Raw genomic sequence first — 15,061 nt, forward strand, 5'->3', positions numbered from 1 at the left:
TCCCATCTTCTACTGAATATAGACAACTGTAACCTGCACTGTATTTTTTTTTTAATCTGTATGTCCTAAACAACTGTACCTTCCTTCAATTATGTTGTGCAACTCCAGGGCTGGGCTGAAATGGGTCTTCTTTGGATCAATATATTACCTCAGTCAACAAACATGTAAATAAATAGTAAACTAAGTGAACAAATAAAACAAGCTTTTATTAAGCACCCCTCACCACTGTTAAGCTCTTGTTCTGTATTAGTGCATTAACAGTGGTCAGCAGCCACCACAGAAGAGGAGTGGCAGAAAGTCATTTAAACACTTAAACCTTTTTTTGTTAAGTTTAAAAAAAGTCTGGATGAAGTTTTGAAGTCAAAATAAAGTATTTCATGGCTCCCTGCTGTTGTGCTGTCATGGCCACTTTCTTTGAGGTGGTGGTAGTGTGTTAAAGCTACAGCTTTCAAAACACTTAGTGTCACTACCACAGCCACACCTAGGGCTTGTTTGTTATGTATTAGCTTATGTGTTCTCAAGGTCCTGAACACACAAACTGGTTATGATCAAAGATTCCTCATAATCCTCTGTGTAACATCTACCAGTCACACTAATGACTAGCTGGTAATTAATATTTCCACACAGGAACAGACTCTTATTTCTGCTGTCAATTTTTATCATGAAAATCAAAATTATTACTCCAATAATACCATACTGAAATTCTACATGTTAATTTATTATGTAATGGAGATCTCACCTTGGATATCCATGTAATAGGGACTAAGCCATGTGGAACTAGCAGGTTAACGAATTAAGTAAATAAATCAGACAGTTAAAGAATCCGCACATTTACAAAATCTCCAAAGTAAATAGACTAAAATGAGCAAAAAGATCAGCAGCCTTACTTACTGACTCATCACAGAGGAGCTCCAATAACATTTTAAGGGTAGGTCTTGAAACAGTAGAGGAATCAGAGCGATGTCCTGAGTCTTCAGAGTCCATTTTCCCCTTTATTTGTTGACTTGCTGAAGTTTGATATGAATGAGTCTTGCTATCCTCAACAACAACCTGACTTGCTGTTTGAAGCAAATACAAAAAAATAAAAACCGTTAAAAATAAAAGGACTACCTATAAACTCTGAAAAGCATGTAGACTGTTTTCCTCAATAGTTTGTTTTACCCACAGGGCATCGTCACTGTTTCACACTCAAACCTTTGATTGTGACATTTCCATCTAATTTTCAACTCACATGGAATGCTAGCAATCTCATCCTGACAATCAAGGAAGATCATAAATGTCTTCTTTTCCTTTGTTTTCTTGTGTAGCATAATTTACTTCATGTTTAAGGCAAAGGTAAACTCATGCAAGCTCCTGATTCACTGTTAGTCCAAAACATAATCGTCCAGGCTATACAGTACTATACAACATCAGAGCATCTTCTTGATTTACACAGTTCAGCTCAATAACCCCATCACAAGCATATCATTAAAGAATGATAGTGTGTTGCTATAAGATATAAGGATTATGAACCACACTCCTGCTAGTATAACAGAGGTACCACTTTTTACTGAATTATTTAACTGCTCTCTAGTGATATAGATCTGCTTTCTGATATTCACCTGTTCCCAATACCTGATCTGCCTATGACTTATCAGTGCCCCCAAGCTACCCTAACGGATCTCCCATCTCTCAGAGGCAAAATGAATATACTTATTAAGGTCAAACTTATTAGCCAAAGCCTAAAATTTTAAAATATTCAAACTAGAATGTGCTGTAATAGAAGCACCACTTTTCACTGTATTCTTTAATCATCCTCTAGTGATATACAGCCACAGTTCGATATTCACCTGTTCCCCATACCTGATCTCTGAAGTGACTTTTCAGTGCATCTAAGCTATTCTAAGGGGTATTCCATCTCTCAGAAGCCCATTTGGATTCCCTTCACATTCTAGCTTAAACAACCCTATGAACTGAACAAACTTTACAGTTCACAAGGTTGCATGTAAATCCTGCATTTTAGGCATCAATATTTATGTTTTTAGCAGGATTGTCTTTCACTCCGTATGTCTATTTTACTCCAGTTCCCTAACTTTTGAAGTTGTACTAAAGCCAACCCTCCAGAGCTCTGTCCTGCCTCTAAAGCGAATCAGGTTCACCTCCACAACTAGGGGACAAAAAAAACAAGGACAATTACAATATAAACTAATGTATGTGTCAGAATTCCCTACTAAATAACCACTGAACTCCTGTCTAAACTTTGAGAGCACACTGCTAGAGTTTCCTCGGTCACCAATAACAATTAGTTTGTCTAGTCCTGCCCCAACCCACAGGGAATTAGTCTTCTCTCCCATCTACTTCTAACTAACTTAATCCTTCTACAAGTGCCTTGTCAGCCCTCCCAAACTACTTTATCTCTATAAATACCCCTATAATATCTAAACTAAGTTATATTTTAGATCTATGCTTCACATTAAGCTAATTCTCTTCTAGAACAAGGGTACCGTGTTGCTAACTTTCCCTGTTCTCTTGGCTGCTCTCACTATCCTCGGCTTTTGATCCCCCACCTAGTCAACATTCAGTTATTTTTTGGCTATTATTTTACTTACCTTTGCCACTGAATTTGGAGACAGTTTTTTTTTTAGCTACTTCTGCCTTTTCTGGGACTGGGTGCTACCCACTCCGGGCTCACTCCGCTCCCCTACCCAACCCTCATTTCCACCCAAAACCTATTCAATTACATTTATACTTTCTGTAAGCCCCTCCCCTTCCTCTCTAACTCCCAATACAGGCCCCCACACTCTCTCCAATATCCTCCCTTTACTCCACTCCCAAATAAACATCTAGATCCCAATTTAGTTCACTATCTACACAACCTCCCTCCTTTCCAGAAACTACCTCCCACTCCATTTCTAGAGTACCACTATCATTTTCTTAACATGTTCTAGACCTTAAAACTCTGTACTGCCATGATTACCCTTACAACCACCCTTTTCTTTCTATTCCATACCACCTCCATCCATGCTATATACAATTCCCCACCTACAATATCTCACCTTCCTTATTCAACAACTATACATGTCATCTACCTAAATTAAATTTTTTTGTTGTCACAAATTAAAATTAACTTATGACTCCCTCCTTAGGCCACTCTCATTAACCCAGCATCTGTTCATGCTTACATATCACTATCAGACCCCCTCCCAATGTGGTGACATTCACCCCAATCCAGGTCCAAGTAACTTTTCAACCTACAACCTTTCTTCCAGTACCATCAATGTATGTGGTATTTTTAACAAAACCACAGAATTCCATGCCTGGCTCTCTCACTACTCCTCAGATATTGTAGCAGTCACCAAAACCTAGTTCAATCCACATATATCAAATACCGAAATAATCCCCTAGGATATAACATCCTTAGAAAGGACCAGCTCCACAAAAAAGGTGGAGGCGTTGCATTAATCTACCACGATACTTTAGTTATTACTCCATTTCTCAAACCTATTCTAACATTTGCAAACATGGAATTATTACTAGCAAATCTACAGATAAACAATAGAAAACAATTATGCATTGCTGTACTTTACATTCCCCCAGGTCGGAATACACATACAATTGAAGATCTACTGTCCTGGACTACCCTTAACATATCTAATGAAACCATCATTCTTGGTGATACCAATATAAACTGGCAATTCCGCATTTCCAGCTCTCCATCAAATAGTATAAATTTGCACAAGTTTACTCAACTCATCACAGACCCCATACGTATTGTAAATAAACAAAATGAGTCAACCCTAGAATGGACACTCGTCTCACACCCTCAAAAATATGCCAAAGCCAGAACCCTTCCTAATACGTTTAGTGACCATCTTCCTCCTTATACCCATAGAACCAAAGTGCAAGTAAGCAGATTGCATTGTCCAAGAACATCTAGGAATCTCATCCATTTCAATCAACAGATATTTCTAGACACTATAAAAACCCACAACTGGTACTCAATCATGACACCCCCACTACACGACTCATTTAACTATTTTAACCAAGTCTTTCTTGATACTCTTAAAAGTCTCACCCCTACATGTACCAAAAGAACAAAGCTTAACCATGCCACTTGGCTAACAAAACATACTAAACACTTACTTTTACGGATAACGCCTGGAAAGAATGGCATAGAAATAAAACCCCACAAAATGAACTCAAATAATAGCAACTTCGCAACTATGCCAAAAAGTATGTCATCTACATGGAGAGACATGGAAGAGCTCTCGGATCATGTGGTCCAGGCAGGTATGACCCTAGCCCTGAGCAGCATCCTGCCTTCGCCCAGAATGATACCACAGTATAAGGACAAAATGAGTGACTTCAACAACTGGCTAAGCATCTGGTGTCATTCAAAGGGGATCTAGTATCTGTCTGCCTGGGACGACATGATCGACAAACCATGATGCTTTGCCAGAGATGGTCTGCACCTGTCACCCCTGGGATTCAGGTTACTGGCTAAAGCTCTTGCCACCCCTATAGTGCCTTTTTTAGGCAAGGTTCAAAGGACAAAACCACCACTGTAACAGATACAAGCATGCAAAATCTGAAGGTAATGCTACTCATTGCTAGAAGTCTAAACCTCAAAATGCCCTCTCTTGAGGCACTCCTAAAAATGGAGAACGTTGATATCTGTGCAGTAACTGAGACCTGGTTCAAGGCTCTAGAGAGCACCCCTGCAATACCAGGCAACAACTCCTACCACACCTTTCGGCCACCAAACCAAGACCAAAACATTAAAGGTGGAGGGTGTCCATATTCACCAAGGATATTCACACCTCCAGGCTAGTTGCCCAACACAATGCATCTGAAATTCTCCAGGTGCAACTAACACTAGGTAAGACTGCAATCCAAATTGTACTTTGCGACAGATCCCCCACCATGCCCCAAGATTCTCACTACACCTTTCTAAACATACTAGAAAATATTAAGCTAAAACGCCCTAATACTGGGTGATTTCAACTACCCTGCCATTAACTGGGAAAACTATTCGGGTACCAACACCTTTCCCAACGGTTCTTGGAATTGATAAATTTCAACGCCCTGGATCAACTACTCTATTGTCCCATCAGGGGCTCCAATATCCTAGACCTGGTCATTACCAACATGGGAGATAGATGCTTCAACACCAGTGGTCACTCCCTCATTGGTCAGGTCTGACCATAAGCTAATCATCTTAGACATCCACATCACATCCCCCAGTAAGGAAACCTCAGTAAAAACTTCTCCAAAGCCAACTTCATGCTACTCAAGTCAGAAGTGACAAACTGCATGATACCCATGCAGAAGGGAGCTGAAAGTTCAACTGCTGAATCCTACACTAAGGCACTGTACGAGCACATCCACTCGTGCATGAATCGTGCCATCCCAAATAGAACCAAGACACTCTCCTCCAAAAAAAGGAAGCCAATCTGGTGTTCCCCTGTCATAAACAAACTAAACAACAAAAGGAAGAAACTGTTGCAGAAAAGAGGAAAATCCCATGATGCAAAAAACTCCCTTACCAGCCTCAGTACGAAGCTAAGATCCCTCATAAAATCCTCCAAAGCTAGTTATGAAAATAAAATTGCCAAAGATTCCAAAGACAACCACAAGGCATTCTACAGTTATGTCAAGAATTTAAATGGCAATGCTCAGATCTGCTCTGAGTTACAACAGAATGGCATTAAATATACTGATCCCAACAATATTGCCAATATCCTGGCAGATCGATTTAGTGCCAACTTCACCCCCTTCTCACCCCCTAAAGGGCCCATCTCAATACCAAAAGATTGCCAAATTCTGGTAATCACGGCCACACAGGTACAAACCACACTCTCCAAAGCTAAGAATACAGCATCCATGGGACCAGATAACATCCTGGGCTGTGTACTACATGAACTACAAAATGAACTGGCATCTCACCTAAGTGTCATGTTTAATCATAGCCTCACCTCAGGTTTTGTGCCTAATGAGTGGTGCACAGCTGCAGTTATCCCACTCCACAAGAGGGGATCTACCTTGGATCCTGTGAACTACCGTCCCATCAGTTTGACGAGCCTGATCTGCAAGGGCATAGAACGCATTATCATGGAACTTATAAACAAAGACATTGGCAACCTTCAAACACTGGACCCCACCTAGTTTGGGCGCATGAAGGGCCTATCTTTTCTCCTGATCTGATTGTCTTCTTCGAATCAGTCTTCAGAGCTGTGGACGAGGGTAAGGTGGTCCACACAGCCCTATCTGGACCTCGTCAAGGCCTTCGATACCATCTCCCACTATGGAAACATAAACTTACTAAGCTGGGCATAAATCCCTACATCACTCAATGGATTGCCAACTGGCTTACTGACAGAACCCAAACTGTAAAAATAGCAGACTCCAAATCCAGCTCCAGACAAGTGACAAGTGGAGTACCTCAGGGTTCAGTCCTGGGACCGCTCTTGTTTGGAATCTACTTCTTTGAAGTACAGGCCAACACTAAAGGACTCTGGCTAACACAGTTCGCAGATGACTGCAAACTGGGAGCCATTATTGAATTCTCAAATGATGTGGATATTCTACAAAAGGGCCTTACAGAAACAGATGCTTGGTGCCAGAGCCATGGGCTCAAGCTTAATGCCAAGAAATGTATAGTTATCCCCTTTGGGAGAATTACCACATAGGTGGCAGTACACTAAACACCGAAAGTGTGATGAGAGATGTAGGGACACAGGTGGACAGTGGTCTCACCTTCGATAACCACATCACCACAACAGTCAGGAAATCCTTCTACGTGGCACACCTCATCACTAAGGGCTTTTCATCCAGAAAAAGGAGGTCATTGTCCCATTGTACTCATCCCTCATTAGACCCATTATAGTGTACAATGCCCCATTTGGTATGTACATCACAAGACATCTGCAACAGCTGGAAAGGCCACACAAATACCTCACTAAAAGAATCACAGGCCTAAAGCAGATGCCCTATGCTGACTATCTAAAAAAAACTCTAGCTATATTCTGTGGCATATCGTCTACTCAGTGGTGATCTCTGCTTAACATACAAGGCCATGTCAAACCCTGAGCTGTTGGACATGCTCCACTTAAAGAAATCCCAATCCCTCAGAGCCACATGCTCCAGGGATCTAAACCTTGCCATCACAATGAACAAAACATGCAGGAGGGATAGGTTCCTGACCCAGAGACTCCCCATCCTCTGGAAAAGACTGCCCATATACGTCAAGAAGAGAACCTCCTTGGCCCTCTTCAAAAGGAACCTTGACAACTGGATGGGAGATAGGGAATTCACCCCGGGATCACATCATTCGCCCTGCTAGACAAGGTTCTAGGGAAGTAAATATTGTGGGAAGAAATAACCAGGGAATTGTTATGGCTAGGCTTGTATTGGCCCTAGGGCTGATAGCCTAGTACCAACCTATGAACCTATTCCCAAACTATGGAATGCTCTCCCTCCCTCTATTACCCAGCTAGACTCTATAAAAACATTCAAATCAGCACTGAGAGATCACTGCCTCAATAACCATATCTGTTCCTGCAATTACATGGTTAACCACCTTAACTGCCTTGTCTGCAACACTCAACAAGTACATATATACTTACCAGATAACTATCTGCTCTTCTTAAGATTTTTTTTCCTTCTACTAATAGCCTTTGAACTGTATAATTAACCTACATAATTTCTTATTTTTCTTATGTGACTGTGTAAACTGAAGTACTCAAAGACTTGCACATTAGATTATATGGATTATATCTATGCTTCAATTGTAATATTCAACACCTGTATCTGTAAACTGAAGCACTCAAAGACTTGCACATTAGATTATATGGATTATATCTATGCTTCAACTGTAATATTCAACACCTGTATCTTGCCTATACTATTTAAAGCTGATGTTATTTGTTATTTAAAAATTTCTGTAACTGTTTTTGGAACTTTTCTCCTTGTGCCCCCACTGAAAATGTGTCCTGGCCCAGTGAACTTTCCCGGTCAACAAATGTCAATAAATAAATTACAGGCTTTAAATCAATGATCAGCACTCCTGTACTATGCCCTGCCCCTCCACAGCTCAACTGACTCCACTAGATTCACACAGACTCTCTCAGATTCCAGCTTTCAAAATACTACCCCACCTTGCACCTACCTTCTTCCTTATGGAGTTAACTCCCAAGGAGGTAAGAACATTCCAGTCAACCAAACCAAAAACTGTAAGATAGAACAGGAACAGCAAACTGATTTATAGCATGGTCTTTATCCCTAGACATCAAGGCAGTTTTCAGTTATTAGTTTTAGTATTCTTTAGTATTACTTACGGAGTTTTATTTGTATTTGCTCATATTTTATTGTCGATCCTTCACCAGTTCCCACTATTTATACACTCCCTCCTACTTAAGCTCCTTTATATCATATTCCTGCCCCAGATTGATATTTTCTTGGTGCTGCAGCTTTCCGGCTTTGAACATTGCTTTTGAACATTTTATCAAGATCAAATGACATTCAGATATAATCTGAAAATGTTTTACCCACATGTAGTTGTGCTTTAAACTCCTCAACTAATGAGCTGTACAATTCTAAGTCATCCACAAAATGTAGAACAGACTCAAATTTTAACCATGGCCTAACCTGTTAAGTAAACAGAATAAGGGCAAGACAAAACAGCAGTGGTGACAGAGAATCACCCTGGAATATCCCCCTTTGAATTTTTGATAATAATTTGCCCTTTGTCATGGCTTAACGGCAAAGTTGTTTGCCACTGTTTCATGTTTGATGCAATGTAATTTATCAATGCAGGGAGCTCTTGTAAATCTATAAGCATTCTTTCAGTTATGACTGTGAGATGCTGTCAAATTTTTTTTAGAATCAATCTATTTCATACTTAGAGTCTTCCCCTTTTTACAATTCTCTATTATGGTTTTATTTAGCAACAAATGATCCTTTGCTCCATGTTCTTTTGTTATTTTGTATATCAAACCAACACCAATGACTAAAACTTTAACCGTGCTAAATAAATATAAAATTAAAACAGAAAAGCACAATATAAACACCGAGGCAGGCAGCATAAAAATTCAAAGAGACAGGATAAAACTGTATTTAATAAAAATCAGGATAAGCGCTTTCACATAAAAATGCTTCATCAGATCCTCAGTATTCACAAACCAACAACTACATTTAAAAAGAAACCACCCTAACAACTGGGGCAATTAATGATGTAATGGCCTCGACTTCAATGCTGGCTTTAAAGGGACATTGTAGTTTAAACCAGGTGTTCTATGAGCCTGAAATGTAGCAATCCATTTTAGCTCCAAACATTCTGTTCTGTTGACAATGTCCCCACCCCTAACAGACTCCAATACAACTTCTATCACCGTGAACTTAAAAGAGTTTCCACTATAATCTTTAACATGTTTAGGTGGTGCTGCAGTAGCGTTGTCACCTCACAGTGAGACGCTGTCCGGTTCGATTCTCAGCTAGAGCGTCTTCTGCATGGAGACATGCGTGAATGGGCGTACCTTCGTTGAAGGTTGTGCGTCAGGGCTGGGAACTCGGCACGTAAAAATCTACTGCCAATCATTAGCGGACCGGAGTTCCGCTGTGGTGACCCCTAACCGGGAAAAGCTGAAAGACACAACAACAACATAAAGGTCACTCAAACAACTCATACTTAAGTCCCCTACATGCTGTAGGACTCCATCCTTCAATTTCTGATTGGTTTTACCTACGTAGTAGGACATGCAATCATTACAAGTAGCAAGGTATACTAAATTAGCTGTCCTGCAATCAGCATTTACCTTGAAAACATAGTTCTTACCAGTTAGGGGATGTACAAATGTGTTAGCTCGAGACATGTACTTACAAGCTTTACAAGACCTACAAGGAAATGTCCCAAATCTCATAGATATGCTACTGGACTTCCTAAACGGTCTGTAGCATAATTCCCTCTTCAATGTTAAGTTATTTCTGTCAACAAACCTAGGGGCATCACCTACCACCTTAGAGAAGGTGTCATCAGAACGTAGTATGGCCCAATTCTGTTTAACAATATCACATATAGAATTAATGTTACTTCAAACAAAAACTAGATGTAGGTCTATTATTTATCCTGGGATGCGATAATGTCATGTCTCTATTTAGGAAAGGGGTACCCACTGTACCCCCTTAAACTATTTACCTCATTTACTGTCTGTGCTATTTCCCTCTTACAATATCCCCTATCTGACAGTTCATTTACTAACCTATCCCTATCCCATACATACTCATTATCTTGAGTGTGTAGTCTAGAAGTTCAGAGGAATTGCCCTTTCATGACATTTCCAAATAAACTCTTAGGGTGCATACTTGTCCTATCTAGCAAATTATTCTTTCTACATTCCTTCCTATACATTAGGGAGTCAACACTCCCTTTAGCATTGATAGAAAGGGTAGCATCAAGAAAATCTATGCTAGACTTGGAGGCATGCATAGAAAATCTAAAGCATGTACTACTATTTTCTAAGTAGTTAAAATCCTGTAACAAAACATCTGTACCCCTCCACAAAATAAAAATATCGTCTACAAAATGCTTATACAAAATTACATTTGATCTGTAGGCATGTTCAGAAAGAATCACAAACTCCCAATCCGCTAGTACAAGATTTGCATAACTAATGGCACAGAATGTGCCCATGGCAACACCCTGTGCCTGCAAACAGTAAGTACCATCAAATGTAAACGCATTATATTTCAATATCAAATCAAGTAGCGCACAAATAAGTTCAATCCGCTGACGTGTTAAAGCAGTAGCTCTGTTCAGAAAACTTCTAATCGAGTCAACCCCAAACAAATTTGGTATAATAGTAAACGATGTATTGATAGCTAGTGTCACTAGTGTATAAGTCCCATCATTTAGATTCAGCCCACGAATACATTCACCAAAGCACACCAAAAAGTGTTCTGTGTCTTTCAGGACTGCCGGTGCCATTGTTAAATAAGGCTTCAATTCTTACTCAACAAACATGGAAAGGGGTTCAGTTGCCCAACCTTTGCTGGCCAAAATTGGCCTCATGGGTGGTTTAACCCTTACTTTGTGTACTTTCGGTAGGCCATTAAATGATGGAATCCTTGGATGTTCAACCATCATAAAGTCATACATCTCTTTAGTTATCATATCAGACATCAGAAACTCATATAAATGAACATGTATGTTATTAACAAAACCATTAATCTCATATCTAGTTATGGGTAAGTAAGTGTCCCGTTGACTCAAAAGTTCTTTCATACTAGATAAATACTCAGTAGTGTCCATTACTACAATTGTCCCGCCCTTATCGGTGGGATGTATACAGATATCCAAATTCAGTTTAAGCTGTTCAAAGCCATATAATCTTCTTCAGTAAAATTATAACAATTTTTACCACCTGGACACGATCTTCTGCTTCTTCTTCTTTCGGGTTTTCCCGGTTAGGGTTCGCCACAGCGGATCACCTGTTTCCATTTCTTCCTGTCCTCTGCATCTTGCTCTGTCACACCAACCGCCTGCATCTCCTCTCTAACCACATCCATAAACTTTATCTTAGGCCTTTCTATTTTCCTCTTACCTGGAAGCTTCATCCTTAAAATCATTTCCCCAATATACCCAGCATCCCTCCTCAGCACATGTCCAAACCAATGCAATCTCGCCTCTCTGGCTTCTTCTCCAAACTGTCCAACCTGGGCTGACCCTCTAATATACTTATTCCTAATCTTGCCTACCCTCGTCACACCCAATGCAAATCTTAACATCTTTAACTCTGCCACATCCAGCTCTGACTCCTGCCTTTTTGTCAGTGCCACTGTCTCTAACCCATGTAACATAGCTTGTCTCACTATCCTTTTGTAGACCTTCCCTTTCACCACCTGGACACGATAAAGTATCATAAATGTCTTTTTTACAGACTTTAACAAAAGTCTCAAGTACAGGCGGAGGCTGGGGATTAAAGGAACTAGGCTTCCTCAAACTTCCATCAAAGGGCTGGGAATTCCTTTGAAACAGAGTTTTAAGTGCAACATCCCTGGCAAATTTACATAAGTCTATTAGCACATCACTGACCTGTGCTGATCTTGTTGGAACAAACAAAAGTCCTCGATCAAGTACATGCTGCTGAGCCTCAGTTAAAACAGCTGAAGAAATGTTCACTACTAATGTTTCGTTGCTTCTGCCAAACTCCCATCCCCTTCTGTTCGAAGGACGATCTCCGCTGTTTGCATCCTCTGCTCGCAGATCGCATCACTGATTGGTTCACCAGCAACTTGAATGGAACCGGTAAATTTGGAAGTGTAGATGGTAAAAAAGAAGAATTAGAAGAAGTAGAAGACCCATTCATTGTTTGTTTAGGTCTAGCCCCTCCTTGTCCATCAATAATATAAACCTGAACGATGTTGTTACCAGTCGCTAATGCCCCTTCATTATTAGGAGCTCCTGCTTCTCCGGATGATGACAACTCTGGTTGATCTCCCATCTCCTCTGGTTCAGCAACTTCAACAGTATCAGTCACATCTCTGACTGGACCAATATTAGATTGCAAATTGCCATTATCCATAACTACTTGTCTGGTTACAGAACGTGGCCATACAAAAATGTGGCCATCTCTGAAGTCCCTCATATCTTTCTCAAGTTTCCTCTTCTTCAAGAGGGATAAACACTCATCATAAGAAGCAATATTAATATAAACATTCTCAATTTTGTCCATATACGGCTCACCATTAAATCTAGTAGTCAATGTCTCTTGTAGCAGTATCTATAAGTTCCTGCTCCATTGGTACAAAGAAATTGTTCATTAGGCGCAAGTAATTAAAACTCAGCTCCAAATTGAGACTTTGCCACTTACTCAATAACTCGGGGAAAGCATCCCCATAGATAGGCATTCGCAAAACTCTGAGTCCCCGAGGCACAACCTTAAGCCTCAAAAGGCTTGCATAGGCCCTTGGGCCGATAGCCTAGTACCTACCTATGAACCTATAAGAGGGAAATAGCACAGAGAGTAGATGAGGTAAATAGTTTAAGGGATACAGTGGGTACCCCTTTCCTAAATAGAGATGTGACATTATCGCATCCCAGGATAAATAACAGACCTACATCTAGTTTTTGTTTGAAGTATAGTAGCAACATTCATTTTAAATGTGATATTGTTAAACAGAACTGGGCCATACTACGTTCTGATGACACCATCTCTAAGGTGGTAGGTAATGCCCCTAGATTTGTTTACAAAAATAACTTAACATTGAAGAGGGAATTATGCTACAGACCGTTTAGGAAGTCCAGTAGCATATCTTTGAAATTTGGGACATTTCCTTGCAGGTCTTGTAAAGCTTGTAAGTACATGTCTTGAGCTAACACATTTGTACATTCTCTAACTGGTAAGAATTATATTTTCAAGGTACATGCTGATTGCAGGACAGCTACTTTAGTATACCTTGCTACTTGTAATGATTGCATGTCCTTCTACGTAGGTAAAACCAATCAGAAATTGAAGGATCAAGTACTACAGCATGGAGGGGGACATAAGAAGGATGAGTTGTTTGAGTGCCCTTTAAAGACATGCTGAAGATTATAGTGGACACTCTTTTAAGTTCACTGTGATAGAAGTTGTATTGGAGTCTGTTAGGGGTGGGGACATTGTCAACAGAACAGAATGTTTGGAGAGGAAATGGATTGCTATATTACAGGCTCATAGAACACCTGGTTTAAACTACAATGTCCCTTTAAAGCCAGCACTGAAGTCGAGGCCATTACATCATTAATTGCTCCAGTTGTTTGATAGGGTAGTTTCTTTTTAAATGTAGTTGTTGGTTTGTGAATACTGAGGATCTGATGAAGCATTTTTATGTGAAAGAGCTTATCCTGATTTTTTACTAAATACAGTTTTATCCGGTCTCTCTCTGAATTTTTATGCTGCCTGCCTTGGCGGTTATACTGTGCTTTGCTGTTTTCATTTCTTTTGTTATTTTATTTTGTTCTACTGCCATAACTGAGTTTTTTCCTAAATGACAATAGACTCTGCCTGAATCAGTTCCAGTATATAGTTTGTAAGTTCTCCGACAGCAAATTATCTGTCTATAATTTTTAGGATGGCTTGCAGGTTCAATCTTAAGGAGAAGTATCATTTTCCTGTTGTTAATCAGGTTGGTATCCATCCTTACTTAGGGCTAAATCACTGTATAATGATGTTAATACTTTTAGCCAAAAGTTAGGTCCTGTGTCTGGGTCCTAGGTTTGTATTCCAGTTAACAGCTTTTCTTCACTTTGTTTCAATACCTCTTATCTGTTACTTCATCCCATTTCATATCCCCTACATGTGAACTCCTTACTGTTTCTTTTAATCTTTGTAACCATTCACTGTCTTTGCTATGTTCCACAGGGATGTCAAATACTTCTCCAAAATGTGCCCACTACTACTTTTTGGTGGTGTTTCTATTCCTTCTGCTTTGTTTCCCAAAACTTTTCCGGATCATCAATGAATTGCTTATTTTGTACTTTTCATGTATATTTATTTGCAGAATTTCTAACTTTTTCTGCCTGTGCTCATATTTTTACTTTATTAATTGCAATAGTGTACGATAGTATCAAAACTGACTAGAATCTGAGTGCTGCTTTTACCACGTCTATCTTTCTTTTCTATTTTTGATAATTATTCCCTTTCCTATATTATTCAATCCTGGATAAAGGGAAGGTTACAGTTTAGTTGGCTGTCAGGGGCCAAGATTTTCCAGATCATACAAGCACTCAGGTCACTTACCCCTAAGTACCAGTTTGACTCAGTCATAGTCCATATGGGCTTGAATAGCTGGAGATGTACCTCCTTGGACTATATGAAGAGAGACATGATTGAACCTCAGAATACATATCACAGGCAAGCATGGCACTGAACATCATTCTACTGTCTCCAAGGATGATACTAGCCACAATACCAACAGAAAATGACTGACTTTAACAATTGGTTTAGCTATTGGTGTCATTCCAAAGGGATCCAATAATTGTCAGCATGGGAGGACATAGTTGACAGGCCATGCTGCTTTGCCAGGGTTGGTCTTCACCTATCACCAC

General features: G+C 39.9%; 1 protein-coding gene across 2 annotated transcripts in view; it reads right to left on the minus strand.

The window, feature by feature from the left end:
* Positions 1-15,061, minus strand: part of DRC1 (dynein regulatory complex subunit 1) — a 2,270,880-nt gene that overhangs the window by 1,045,961 nt on the left and 1,209,858 nt on the right. For both annotated transcript variants that reach the window (XM_044062852.1, XM_044062853.1), the window contains one exon: positions 892-1,058. In XM_044062852.1, coding sequence (XP_043918787.1) covers positions 892-1,058 — 167 coding nt within the window. The remainder of the gene's footprint in view (positions 1-891; positions 1,059-15,061) is intronic.

This window comes from Protopterus annectens, chromosome 2.part1 (genome assembly GCF_019279795.1).
Source record: "Protopterus annectens isolate FY-2018-M chromosome 2.part1, PAN1.0, whole genome shotgun sequence".
NCBI lineage: Eukaryota > Metazoa > Chordata > Ceratodontiformes > Protopteridae > Protopterus > Protopterus annectens.